This window comes from Pleurodeles waltl, chromosome 6 (genome assembly GCF_031143425.1).
Source record: "Pleurodeles waltl isolate 20211129_DDA chromosome 6, aPleWal1.hap1.20221129, whole genome shotgun sequence".
Classification (NCBI taxonomy): Eukaryota; Metazoa; Chordata; class Amphibia; order Caudata; family Salamandridae; genus Pleurodeles; species Pleurodeles waltl.
In genome coordinates this window covers 164,787,667-164,802,477 of record NC_090445.1, presented here as the reverse complement: position 1 = coordinate 164,802,477, position 14,811 = coordinate 164,787,667, and the positions used below count along the sequence as shown (strand labels likewise).

General features: G+C 42.1%; 1 protein-coding gene across 1 annotated transcript in view; it reads right to left on the bottom strand.

Annotated features, from left to right (window-relative positions):
• Positions 1 to 14,811, bottom strand: part of CNTNAP1 (contactin associated protein 1) — a 234,832-nt gene that overhangs the window by 63,316 nt on the left and 156,705 nt on the right. Inside the window, exons 13-16 of the mRNA XM_069242019.1 lie at positions 10,358 to 10,561; positions 7,987 to 8,143; positions 7,193 to 7,320; positions 2,352 to 2,540 (exon numbers count right to left, since the gene is read on the bottom strand). Of these exons, the coding sequence (XP_069098120.1) occupies positions 2,352 to 2,540; positions 7,193 to 7,320; positions 7,987 to 8,143; positions 10,358 to 10,561 (678 nt within the window). The remainder of the gene's footprint in view (positions 1 to 2,351; positions 2,541 to 7,192; positions 7,321 to 7,986; positions 8,144 to 10,357; positions 10,562 to 14,811) is intronic.

Here is a 14,811-nt window from a genome sequence, read left to right as displayed (position 1 = left end):
TAACCACTGACATTTTAGCTCCCAGGAAGAAACAGGCAAAGCATTTACTTGGCAAAGATGAGTTAAAAATTCTATTTAGCCCATTTTATTATCGAAAATAAGTCAGGAAAAAGACAGAATTTTAGCAGAAAGGATGCATCTGCTCTACACCAAAAGGCTATTTCCTCTCTGATCATTCACCCATGAGTCATCCTACAGCGTGGTCACTTTATTAGATGGTGTTGCAATTTGACGTAAACCTTGCATTAAAAGGTTTTCAATTAGTTTTCTGATACAAGAGTTACATAGATAAATATATATATATATATATATATAAAATAATCTCTCACTTTCTGTTGTAAATGTTATCTAGGGCAGGGCAGTATTGAAATTTCACTTTGCCTCAGTCTGTTGTGGAAATGTTTGACATGGCCAACCAACAGGTGTAGAGATACAAACTATTTTCCATCCATGCATATGATTTTCACAAACCAACTGTAGAAATAAATGAAATCAGAGAGACAGAACAGTTCCCTGTAGTTGGGTTACTATGGGCATTTGTGAGTTGATTTGTACGAATAATTATGTTTTTTTTCTTGATTTGTACATGTATCCATTAGTTAATATTAAAAATGACCCCTACTCGGCTGCACTTGTTCCTGTCTCTTTCCTGCATTCTACTGTCACCTTCTGAAAGCAGTCTTGTCTGTTGGTCTGCCCATGGGCCCTGGATATAGGCACTGGCATTAGTGCTGCCTAGATGACCAGTTATTGACACAGACAGATAACCAAAACTGTTACTGACACAGAGGGTAACCACACTGGCACAGATGGTGATAACCAAAACATGTCCCACTCCCTATCCGTAAGCCCTGCAAAAGAGGCCCGGATGGCTCTGGGACTCAGAGCCAGGAAAAGATAGACCTATGCAGCTTATAGCATTGTCCAGCTCCTGGTTTTTGATATTGAGATCCTTGTGACCTATGCTATATCTAATTCCTGTGGGGCATCAAAAACGATTGTGCATGCTTTGATTACTTCTAACCTAGACTATTCTAACAGTTTGTACCTCAATCTTCCAAGGTTTCTGATCCAGCGTCTGCAAACCATTCAAAATGCGGCAGCCTGCTTGATCCTTAAAATGTCTCCTTTGGTTTTAATATCAAGCCATCTTCAACAGCTTCATTGGCTCCCACTCAACCATAGGATCCCGTTCAAGGCCCTCATCTTTGCTTTCAGAATTTTCAACCAATAGGGACCTCTTTATGTTAGGTGGCGGTTCAAGTTGTCTTTGCAGGTTCATTCCCTGCGTTCTAACAACCTCAGACTGTTCCAAACTCCTTGGATATGTAAGTCCAGAGAAGGAGGTTGTTCCTTTGTCTATCTGACAGACAGACTTTGGAATGCATTTCTTTTAGCCCTGAGAAGTTGTTCTTCTGAAATGGCTTTCAGAAAAGGATCTTTTGATTCAGTTCCAAAGAAGTCCTACTCCTTGTCCATGGACTTGACAATGTGACATTTCTTTCCGCTGGTGCTGGGACACCTTTTTTAGGTAGCAGCGCGCTTTAGAAATGTATTGTATGGTATTGTATTGTATTATATGCTGAAAACTCAGGTAAGTAGAAAAAGGAGAAGTAACTGAATGTGTGAGTGTTTGCATGTGTGTCTATGTGTGTCTGTGTGTGCATGCATGTGTATCCCTGTCGGTGTACGTCTTTCAGGTGTGCCATTGTTCTGTGTGTCCTTTGCGTGTCTACCTTTATGTGCGGATGTGTGAGTTCTGCACGCAGATTATAACACTGAATGGTGTTGCTAGCACAGAAATGCGATGCCTGGTAGAGAATACCAATGCCTGACATAGAATGCCAATCAGTGTCAATTAATGCTTGCTTATTGGCAATTCACATTCTGTCATCTGTGGGAGAGCATGTTTCCACTGGCATGTTTTCTTCCCTGATCTCTTAGCTACATCTTGGCAAACATATGAAACAATATAGAGGTTTATGAACTCCTTACATATAAGAATGAAATGCATATGAACTGCAATGCTGCATGAATGTATCCGGAAAGGGATCTTAAGTTTGAGAATGCAGAGTGTCTTTAATACTTGGATTTAAAACAAAATTCTATTCAGATTGTGTGTGACCATCAGCCAGAGCAGTAAGGGGATTAATTCATCAAAAGGTGGTGGAGGGAAGAGCAGCAGTTTGTGTGTCATCTGAGATTACTAATGGCAGTGACAGCTACTGTAGGGCTGGTTGTGCATTTTAGTGTTGTATGTTTTGCAGAGAACATGCATGACTAGTCTCTCCCCTGCGTAAGCTCCCCAAACATCCATTTGTTCATTTGACAGTAGAGTTCCAAAGACTTACTGTTGAGTTCTATCCGGATGTAGTTCCTGCGCATGTAGTGCCATTCTCTGTAGGCTGTGTTTTCCAGGAAGACCCCAGATGAAGATGTGGTCTTGAAGTAGAACGAGATGTCCAAGCTTGAGCCGGGATTGAAGGTTGGGAAGATCAGACTGGCTCCTCTGTTGAACGAGACCGTGTTCCAGCTGTTTCCTAGAGGATACATAGGTATGGCCATTACCATCTCATAACAGCAGCCACACCTTCTGCTAATCTAGTGCCTGCTACAATCACTGTGCCAACAATTAAGCCTCTAGCCTGTGATCACTATACACTAAACAAAAAGAACGAATGTGGTGGATTTTACAGAACTCTGACAAGAGCATTCCCAATGCAATGATAAAGATAGTCACCCTCAAGCTGCTGCCTTACCTCATCTTATGGAAGCTCAATACATGGCAAGAAATTTCAAAAGCTTCACAGAAAGAGGAAACAAACTCTCTCGCCAACCCTTCCTGATTCCAGTCATTTCACACATTAAATGATGTTCACCTCATCTGGCTAACCACAATGCTGAAGCTTCCCAAGACATTTTGGGGCATACTTACAAGAAAGTGGCGCATCAGGTCTGATGCACCACTTTTCTTGTGTAGCCCTGAGCACCCCCTACCGTCACCATGGTAGTGGTGTATTTACTATACAGTGCTCCATGGCACACGTTAGCACAACAGCATCATAATTTATGACACTATAGTGGCGCTATGCAGGATTAGCGCCATGAATTATAGCGCTAGTCTAGCAAAGCACAGGGGAGCCCATAGGTTATTATGGTAGTGTCACTTAAATGCCTGCACTGAGCAGGTGTTAAAAATGACTGAAAAAATGGCACAGTGAAATCTTGTAAACTTCATTGCACCATTTTTTTGGGCCTCCCTGCGTGGGAATAACCCCGTGCATATATGGCACAGGTATAATGTAGCACACGGGGTGCAAAGTGGAGCATTGCATGCGTTGCACCACTTTGTCAATATGGTGCACAGTGGGGGCCTCCTTAGCATCAAAACAAAATTATGCTGGGGTGGCGCAAGGGGTCAGTAAATATCCTCCCTTATTTTACTTACTCCCAAATGACACGTCTTCCAGATTTCCTCTGCAGGAGAGGACTATTGAAGAGAGTTTGGTGCCCTGCCTGTCAGGACAACTGGTGATATTATAGAATGCCAAGGTGATGGATGTTCCTTGATAGCCATGGTCATCAGGGCTGAGGTGGAAATTACATCTACTCCTGGTGGGACATTCATGCACCTACCGAGTCAGGAACAAACCCTCTCCGCCTAAGCTAAGTCTCTGCATATTTATACCAAAAAAAACCTCGTGCAGCATTGCAGAGACTTCTCTGTAATGTATCTTCCTGAAGTTTAGATCTAAGCTAAAAGCAAGTTTCAATTTGAAACTCTTCTCGGCCGGCGGAGGGCTAAGCAAGGCTTGAGATGAGGAAGACAAAATCGGACTAATAAAGATTACCAGTGAGTTATCAAACACTCCTGATTATGAAAAGCATAATGCAAGTGCAGTTTCTTTGTTTTTATTTACAGGTGTAGACTATTTTCCATCCACGCACTCACAAAGTGTAGAAATAAATGAAAACAGAGAAAACAGAGCAATCTGGCAGAGGTGCCTTTTCAACTAATTCATACTTAGAAACAACATAGACCCCTTTCTCAGGCAGTTTCGACTGAGCAAGATGCCAAATGACCTTGAAAATTCACATCCAAATGTGATCTTGAAAGACTGCTAATAAATATACGAGTTATCAGAATAGGACTCGGTGTAAAATGTTTGTATTACTATCTTGGTAAAATGACTGCTCCTCTTCTAATTAAGGCAAGGCATAATTTTGCATCAGTGATAAGACAAAGGGACGAAAATCTAGAATTTCAAATTTCTTTCTGGCTAAGTGGTCATTAACAGTATAAAATTAAAGTTTCTCGTTGGCTAGAGCCCCTTACTAGAAAGAATACCTGCTTGCTCACCTACAGCATCAACAGAATAATTAGGTCTGATTACAAGTGGCTCGTTAAACTGTGACCCCTGCACCACTGGTATGTGCAGAAATTTCAATAATAAGCGGTGTGGAGCTTTTGCACCCTGTAATTACCAGGTGTGCTAAACTTTGCACCGTCTGTTAAGTTTCTACATGTGAAACCTGCTGCATTTTAATTTGGAAAAAATGGCCGTCATTTAAGAAGACGTGTATAGTAGTAGGAACCAATGGTGTAGGGACAAAATTAAAAACACCCACCACTTAATCCATAACTCTAATCACACTGAGCATATGAGGTGAGAAAAGTCGACCCTCCTGAGAAGAATTACCTTCCACTTTAATATTCCATACATCCAGCAATCATCCAACATATGCATTAATTATATTATGCATTCAACTATCAATATGCCCAAGTATCCATACTTTCACTCTTTCTTAGCTATCTATAACTGACAAGCTTCCCAGATCCATGTGTGATGTGTTACTTCAGGCCAGTTTTTTTTTTCCTTTGAATTCTGGGACTTGTAGTCCTGATTTACAATGGACTAAACACAATTAAAATTCAAAGAAAAAACCTGGACTGGGGCAGCACATCACACATGGACCGGGGAAACTTGGCAGGGTGTCTGTCCATTCTTCATCCTTTCATTCATTCACTTCTTGACCTATTGTTACTTTCACTGTTCCATTATCACTTTCACCCTGCCATCCATTTTTCCTTACTTTCACCTTTCTGTCTTACCTTTCACCGTTTCTTTATTATATACTTTCATGTTTCCTTCCTTTCAACCTTCATTTCTTCTTTCTACCTACCCATCTTATGTCTCTCAAATTTAGCTTTTTTTGCATTTCTCTCTCATGCTCACTTTTACTATTCGTCCCTGTCTCAGCGTTTTCATCATTTCTCATTCTCTTTTTCCTTTACTGTGTATAACATAAGTGAAGGTATTTTTTAACTAAACTGTGGCTATCACCTGGAGCTGAAGTTTTTAGATAAAGGTGTATTTCATTCACTGATGAATGGAGGCACCTGCTGAGCAGCATAGGGCCTAGTAGGTACAAACGCTGTGGGACATCATTTGGCTGGAGATGAAAATCATCATCATCACCATTTGATGGTGGTTGGTGAGAAAGGAGGAGAACCAGCTCAGTACCTTACCACTGAAGCCAATATGATGCTCTATTCGTGTTGATGACCACCGACAAATCTAAGCAAAGGGTTTAACAGGCATCCCCATCATCCAGTAAGTGATGAACATTGTTCAGAATTTTGAAAGATGCTGTTTCAATGATGCATCTTGGATGGAAACCACACTGGTGTTCTGTGAGCAGCTCTTGAAAAGTTGTCCAAAGTAGTATATTGTATCCCAAAAAAACATTAAAGCAACAGCTCTAATAGTGGACTGCTGGGAGGTGCACCTCCTTGAGGAGTCTTTATTACCATTCAGTGGATATAATGCACAGCAAATCAGGGAGTGAACATCGTCAGGACAGATCTGTACAGCAATGTTTTGAATTTGGTGGACCTCAAGATATAATGCATATTATTACAGTGCAGATTGGTTAAGTGTTTAAGATTTTATTTTAGCAAATTACAATTGACACCTCTTCGCTTAAAAGGTAACAGTAATATGAACCTCACAGTAATAGGAGCCTCTAATAGCCATGCTACCAGCACCTTTTTCATATTTAGCCCTAGACTAAGGGTAGGATCAACCCTTCCACGAGCCACTCTTTCAAGGCCTTCCAACAATAATCAATCAAAATAAGATTAATCACTTTCTGACTTTCCACCAGGCAGCCTTTAAGGCAATTGCAAAAAAAAAAAATTCAAAGATGAGGCAATCTTGGCAAAAAATTATAATTTATTGGGGGAGGTTTTCCCCTATCCTAACCATATCATTGGATAGGGAGGGCTCATTCACACACATACACGACTGCTTCAGCCCTGATGGGAGAGGGCACTGATGCCCCACTGGCAGTAAACGAGGGACAGAAGCTGGAGGAGAGGAGACAAAAAGTCTACATACCAAGTGTGGTGCAGCGTGTGGGAGCAGCAAACAGGACTAGTATGGCACAAACAGGCAGTGTATCCTATTCACAGAAAGAACATATGCCAGGCAGCATAATTCATGCTACATATAGTCAAATAAACTCTAACATGCATGCATGCTCACTGTGGGGAGCAATGGCAGAATGGGGCAGAGTTTGACATAGGAAAATGGAGTGCCGAATGAGAGACAGGTGAGGGAATAGGAGGAAGGGAGTTGTTTGCATAAAAGGTCTCAATCCACCATAACTGTAACGACTGGAAGGTCCACAGTTCATATACAGGATAGATACGTGTACTTCTCTGACAAAGCAATAGATATGTGATGGATGCAGCTATCTCCTGTAATGTAGGCCTGAGTTTTTTGCTTATACTAACAAAATAGCACAACCCTAGTGATGTGAAACCCCTTGTTTGCAAATGCTACAAATATAATGTCAGTGATCAATAAAAGGTATGACACTAGGGTGAAGTCAAAGGCATGCCCGTCCAAAAACTATTTGCCAATAAAACGTACGTTCTAATTGAATATTAAATGGGTTATATTCTACTAGTGGCAACTGTCTCAGTCAAAGAGAAATCTCATATAGCGGTAGTTTATCTCATTACCTGTCTTTTAGAACAAAGAAACGAGAATTTTAAATACACTAAATAAACGAGCCGTATCCCTGATTGTACCATTGTTAATGACTAATTTTCAGCTCCCACCATCATAAGCCCCTACTTTGAACAGTGCCATGGAAATAGTAAAGGGTCCAATGTGGTACTCACTATCTCCATAGCAACGCAAGGGTCCCACTGAAAACCACGCCTCCGAGCTGGTGCGATTGGTGTCACCGACAACTACCTGTGTGACGGGCAGGTGATCTCTGTAGTTCAGTAGTCCTTTATCATTGCGCCTGCATGGACGGCAAAGAAAGGTATCACGAGACAGCAGATGGAACCGATATGAGATGTGATCCTAACCACTTGTAAGCTTGGGCCCAGTACTACAGCATAACATTGCTGCATCCTTAGGCTCTGAGATGTCTTCAAGTGGTCCTGAAAAGTGAAAGAATCTTAGGAAAGCATTAGGCCAACTTTTCCAATAAAGAAATTACTGACCCTAAAAGTCATGCCGACACCATTCCTAGACAGCACTCCCTTAATGAAGCTAAAGCAAATGTTTACCAAAGTATCCCCAGTGTCATTGAACACTGATGTAAGATACACATAGGATGCATGATAATGTGTGTTATTAATTCAGTTACATAGGTATAATAATGTGGCAAACCAACCGGGAAAACATACCCACCTTGAGGTCATTCGCTTTCCTTCATTTGTGAGCGAAGCTAATGAGATGCACGGCCCTACAACTGACATACACTGACCAACAGCTTACATATGGAGACTGATTCTATAAAGACAGCGGTGGACAATCACCAAAATCGTTTATAGAAAATGTTCTCTGATTCTGAAAATACGAATATAGCACGGTGGCAACCATTGACTTTCGAGGATCAAGAGATAGCAAGTCAATGAGGTAGACTTCTGCACGTTGTGGGAGGGTTGGAAGGATGGCTTACCACAGCATGTGCTCAGCGTCACAGTTGCAGAAGAATTTGGGGTCTGCGCAGATCTTGTCCATGCCACATGCACATCTTTGGACTCCCGGGCTGGCTCCACCCCAGTAGAAGTGCCTCTCATTGTTACGCCCCATCCAGAAGCTGAAGGGCAGGCCAGCTAAGGAGAGACAAGACAAAAATAGATTCACACTTTTGAGGTAGGTGAGAAGCTATCCATGAATGGTGACTGTACCCAGCCATAGGGATATTGCCCCTTTTCCTTCTTTATGTGCACTGCCATATTAGTCTCTCCAGTTATTGTGCACATGGACGAGAATCACCTAATATGTGTGCTATAAGAAAACTAGTCTCTATGCACTACTCAAAGGCTGTAGAGTTTGAACTCTAATTTTATATTTTACTACTTAAAACTCCCAAATGATTAAACATGTGGAAATTGGCCATATTTTCAAGCCTTTTGCTTTTTTTCAATTGGTATATTTCTTTTAGTGGTGGCACTGCGACTGACTCCTCCCACTAACGCATTGGAAATTAGGACTTATGAAACCTCAGGCTTGTCTCTTAATGAACAATAAATACAAATTCAGCAGCTTGTCATGCTCAAGGGTTCTATACAGCCTTAAGGATGCATGCCATGCAGTTGCTACATTGTTTTTTACTTTAAAAGGCTTCCGTGCATTAGGAAATGCATCCATTCAATATGTGCACGTGAGAGATGTGCTCTGGTAGCTCACGCCTATCTACTTCAAATCCTTGACCTAAATTAATTTAAGGCAAATAAGGTACCCTCCCAGTGCTTAATTTGAGCCGGTGGTTTCCGGTGGGGGCACCAGCACTTATTTTTGAGGCCCGGCACTTATTTTTCTGCCTCAAACATTTACTGCGAGCAAAAGACACATATGGGAAAGGCGGAGAAAGAGAAAAACGAAAAAGCGTCACTGTGGGAGAAAGCAGAAAGCTGCAAGAGTGAGCTGAAGAGGCAGGGAGTGGCTGTAAATGGATTGGAGAGGCCCGAGATGGGTTCAGGATTACGCTGCCTCAGTATTCCGTGTTCGCACATTTAATTGCAGCAGCCTCGAGTTTCAGATGAGAGCTTAGGGCAGTGGCACGTTTTTATTTACAAATTAAGCGCTGTACCATACCCATGCTCCCCTCTTATTATCAACTAAAATCAAGGGACACTCGTAAACAGGTGAAACAGCAGTATTGATCCCTTTAGCGTAAGCTTGAAGATTTTTATTTTACCATACATTCGAAGGTACTTAATTCACAATCAAAATTGGTCCTCAATAATACATATTAGTAGATCGACAGACTGATTCAAATGATCAAAATTCGAACTTGCAAACCTCAAGGTGATCTTAGATCAAGAACTGGAGCACCTTTGCGGCTGAATTACCTTTCCAAAGAAGTGTACTTTCATAGAAGATGCAACATAGAGCGATGCGGCATCTGTCACATACGTAGGCAGAATGCAAAAAAATGTCTTTATATTTTAGCTTTGAGATTGTCTCCTTTTCAACGAGAGTTCCTAACGTAACTATGCCATACTGTGGGCACTGATTCTTAATACATTTTTTCAGTCAACAAAAGACATTGGACTTAAGCATGGCTGATATTCCTGTGCGACTTTTTCTGTAATGAATCAGTTTTATGTGAATGACTTGCTTGAGATTTCCCAAGAAAGATCTCAGTGTTCAAGATTCAAAGCTCTGGAATGCCCTTACCTGGGTTTAAGGGCACAATCTGGCTACCTGTTCTTCAGGAAACCTTTAAAAACTGAGTTATTCAGGCTGGCCTTTGAGTAACTTAAAGAACTTCTGGTTGTGAGAGAGGAATAGCAAATATGGGCCTCAAATCTGTCTGGACTCTTTGTACCTCGCAATCTTCACATAACTGCAATTGGTGGTATGGCAAGCCTGTTATTGTTAGCTGATCAAAGACCAAAGGTAGGTTGATACCAGCAATAAAGCGTGGAGATTTGCTGTAAACAACTCTGCAACATCAAAGCTCCATATTTCACATGTGGGCAATACTGTGTCCCAAAATAATTTGGTAACATAAGATTGTTGAGAAGTCATGTAAAAAAGATGAGGTAATCTGGGAAAATGCAGGTTTTCACCTTCAAAGCCTACTTCAGGTGTGGTATTTTTACCTTGCTAATTGGGTTCTAAAGCTTTACCAATATTGTGATACTGACAAACTTGCCTAGTTATATTCGTGAACAATCTAGGAAAATGACAACAGCAAAAATTACAAAACCCATGGGTTAAGGGCAACTGCATGATTTGAAACCATATCACCTCATTTTTACAGATAGGCCAGAGATCACTAAGTGACAAATAGACACTGCTGACTTGATTTGACTCACCTGGGGTGTTCAGAAGCCTGGATCTGTAACAGGAGAACTCAATCCTTTGCTCGCAGTACTCCGATCCATTGGCAAGAGCAGAAACCTCTCCCCAGGAGGCATTCCAGTACTGCAGGGGGCCCAGAAAAGGCATGTCGGGGCTGGAGCCCACAACTTTGGTGGCATAGTATCTGTCATGGTGGATAATGGACCATGCTTTGTCCGCTGGAAATGTCAAAAAGATAAAAGATGTCAAGTAGAGATCAGAAGATCAGCAAAGAATTACTATATTAATCAGAAAAAAATACTGAGCGAGTTAGAATGTTTTCATCAATGTATTTCTAGTATGACATCGTTCATCACAGAGTGCAACAATATACTTTACAACGAAAAGGAGAGTTTCTTATCTGTAGCAATTCTTCTTTAGCAATGATTTCTTCTATAGGTTTAATTGTATCTGAATTCTTATCTAGCATTTTCCTAGTTTTTTACGGAAAATTCATAGCACATTAAGGGCAGGCAAGATTTGGCGCTGCAGACATAAAAGGTAGCTGCCTGTGAACTGCTGATTCTGTTTTCAGGCAGATCATTGGACTACCTATTCAGGGCAAAGTACGTCTTTGAAGAATTAAAGAATCAAACTAAAAGTGCCTAGCCTCGGCAGTGTTTTCCAGTATCACTTTTTATGGAATCAGTTTGCTGCAACATATCTTTGCAGTTTCTTTCCAGCTTCAGAAAGTATTTACGGAGGTTCGAATGGAACACACTAAGGGCCTGATTTTGGCATGACGGAAATCACCTCTACCATATAACAAGTGACCTAGGATTTAATGCATTTTTAATACAGATGACATGATATCTGTTATGTGTTTGAATCTCTAAATGAGGCCCTAAATCCCTGAAAGTGTATAATGCTAGAGAAATAAAATTGCAGAGTTTATTTGATCTGAAAATAGGGGAATAGAAATAATCCCAGGTATTTGGCAAACAGAGGAAGGGTCTTGCAAGGTTTTCTGAGCTTAAGGGGAGGCAAATCAACCAAACCCATGACATTTTGATGACAAGTTTCAGATTATCATTCGACAAAGAGGGTGGACAGGAAGGTTTGAAAAGAATGATAGTCGTTTGCATAAGGAGTCCAACGTATCTACAGACATTGGGAGCCAATGCCTTACAGAATGTAGCTAGGATGCTGGTGCAATGTTGCAAAGATGGAACAATTAATAACTTTATGAATCTGCAAAGTGGCCTTGCTGTTATCCATAAACACAGAGAAGGCTTTTGACAGGGTGACCTGGCCGGTGCTGTTGAGAGACATGGATGGGATGAGCCCAGGCCCTAGATTTAAAGTGTGAATACTCAGTGGATATCCTTGGCCTGTGGTGAGGGTGAGGGCCACTGGGGTAACCTTGAAACCTTTTGAGGAGAAGAACGGCACTAGAAAGAGGAAAGCCTGCTGTCTCCACTTCTGAATGCTCTACATGGAGCCTTGTGAGGAACAACCCAGCCATTTAGAAATGACTAATCCCACACGTCCAATCTCCATACTATTGACTAACGTTAAATTGTTTAATTTGGTGTTCGGTCTCAAAACAAATGTACGGAAGTCTCAAATCCTAACCATAACTACCCCAGTTGGGCAACAAAAAGTGCTATGTAGAACACACTCTCTATGGACTGAGTACCTAGGGAGTCAAAGGTGCAGCCCCATTAGGGACTGTTCAGTGCTACCGGGGTATCCTCCAAACAGACGTGCAAGTCATGATGCAAAGAAAATTGCAATCTTGGCAAGATAGCGGACTTTCTCTTCTGTCGAGACTGGCTGCAAGTAAGATGGCCCTCCTCCCAAGGATCCTGTACCTGATGCAGGCTCTCCCACTTCAACCCTCTGAACAAACCCTAGCTAAATTTCAGAGCTTGATTGAGAGCTTCATCTGGGAAAGCAAGAAAGCCCGAATCACAAAGAAATATATACTTACCGCCAGATGTAGGGCTGGGAGTTTCCAAACTAGTCAACTATCACCAGGCAGGTCAGCTCTAGTTTATAGTGAAAAGCAATTGGAAGGAGTGCGAGAAGAACTGGTGCTACGCAGAACAAGCTGTAGCTGGGACACATGTTTGGAATGTAGCTTGGTTTCCACGGTAACATCATCCATGTGGCTTGTACTCATCACCCATAACCATGACCGCCATGACCGCTTGGGATGCAGCAGCCATTGCCAAAAGGGCTTGTCACCTTACCTCCCGGCTACCCCAGACCTCTCTCCTGTTGCAAAAGGAGGCGCTTTTAGTGAATGGCATGGAGGGTCTGAAATAATCGTGGAATTTTAGACCCAGTAGGGTCTCTGTTCTGTTAAAAAAATAAAGGAAGATTTCAGGAGGCAGGAGGGAGACAGGATGAAATATTTCCAGATTACAGTCTGGATCATGCATCATGAGATCAGGTTGCAGGCTAGTGCACCGCTGACAACATTTGAGAAATGGCTCAGGACAAAAAGAGATGATACACGGCTGCTTTCAGCTACATATAAAATGGTCACAAACACGACACGGGTAGGAAGATCTCTTGCACATAAGAGATGCGAGGAGGAACTCACAGATACAGAATGACTGCATATCTTTCAAAGAACATAGGGGTCAGCTACGAGTGCCACGGGCAGGGAATCTCTATTGAAATCTATACCATCCTGGTACTACACACCAGCAGGGATTCACAACTGGAACTCTGCAGAAGTAGCAGAATGCTGAGGGGGGTGCAGAGGACTGGTTCCCTGCTGCACCTGCTGTGGCACTGTCCCAAAATTAAAAGATATTGGGAAGATTGATATCAATTCCATGTCCGAGACATAGATCCCAGAGTTCCCGGTCTATACAACCCTGGGCCTTCCAAATAGGCAAACGTACCACTGTGCTCCCTTAGGGAAAAGGTGATGACCCTTACTCTGAGTGCCACTAGGAAGGCTATCACACTCTGTGGGGGGAAGCGACACTGCCAGTACGCCATACCTGGCGTCATAAGATTTGGCAGCTGCTGCATATGGAAAACCTTTCTGCATCACTGGAACATAGGGAGGCGCAGTCTGAGGCACCCTGGGTGCCCTGCATATCCTTTCCAGCAGAGGAACTGATTAAATGACAGAACTGACTGAGTCCTTGACTGAATCCCATAATAGGAGTATTGGACTTTAAAGGAGTACACATGGAACCTGAGGCAAGTAATGAGAGCTTTGCATACCCTTTTGGAAAATTCCTTTCGAGCAGAATAAGAATGAGAATAATCAATAACTATAGACAAAGAAGGTAATATCTTTACTTGAAAGTGATAGGTTAAAGGTGTATGCAGTAGAGTCATACACCTCCCATTCCGCGTGGTGCATACAAGCGGAATGCGGTAATGTAAACACATGGCTGAGAGCAACAGTTAAGGAGTGAATGGAATGCACAGTCGCAATCTATATCTAAATGACTGAGAAACCAGGAAGAGTAATGTGTGGGGGAGGCAGGTGTCCAAAAGTTCTTCACACAGTAGAGTCACCACTTGCAGTGGAATGTTTATTTCCATAGCATAATACTGATATCAAAATGGTGTCCCCCTACAAAAAGAGGCCGGAAACGCTGTTTTGATGAGGTGTTTCCTCAGTGCTTCATCGCTGAAGGAGTAGGTCCATCCAGGAGCAGCACTCCCAACACCGATGCGACCAAGGCACAGAGAGGAGTCAGGTCGAGAGGAAGGAAGAGCACTCAGTTGTATGGAAAGGGCATAGTCTGAAGACAAGACAACGGAGGAAAGAAGCACGGTGCCACATTCACCAACAGAGCGATAACATCAGCAGGGAAGTCTTCCCGCTATCCACCAGTAAGATATTGTCCACAATGAAGGCGTAAGAGCAGGAAACCTTAAGTGAGTCAGTTTCAGCCCTCACAAAACCGAATGGTACCACACCCGGTGGCAATAAGTGGCAGCACTCTCCCATCCATATTGCTATGAGTTTGATGTAACAACCCAACAGCAACAAGGTGGATATTATTCAAGACAAAACGCAGTACTCTGTGTGAGAGCCATGTCCAACATAACCAAGGTACTAATGGTTCTCTCAGGAGCATTCCCATCTCAATGTTCCACGGTAACCATGTTTGGGGTAGACAAGGTAAAAAAAGAGGAAGGGAATAAAGAACAGGGGAGCGTCCTCATTAGTGTGAATAGCAATAGTACTGTAAGTAAATGTGTCAAACTCAATAACTTGTCTGTGAATGTTCTTTGTTTTTCATGTACAGATCAGAGGATTGCACCGAATTGCCTGTGCATTATCTACCTGGCAGAAGTAAACCTGTGTAAGGCAACTGATGGTAGCAATTGTAATTTAATAATATTTTTCTCTTAATTAGTTACCACCTCAGCGTCCTCTTACATGCATGTACTTAAGCTTTGATGAGTTTTAAAAGTATTCCTTGCAAAGGTTAGTCCAGCCAGGAGG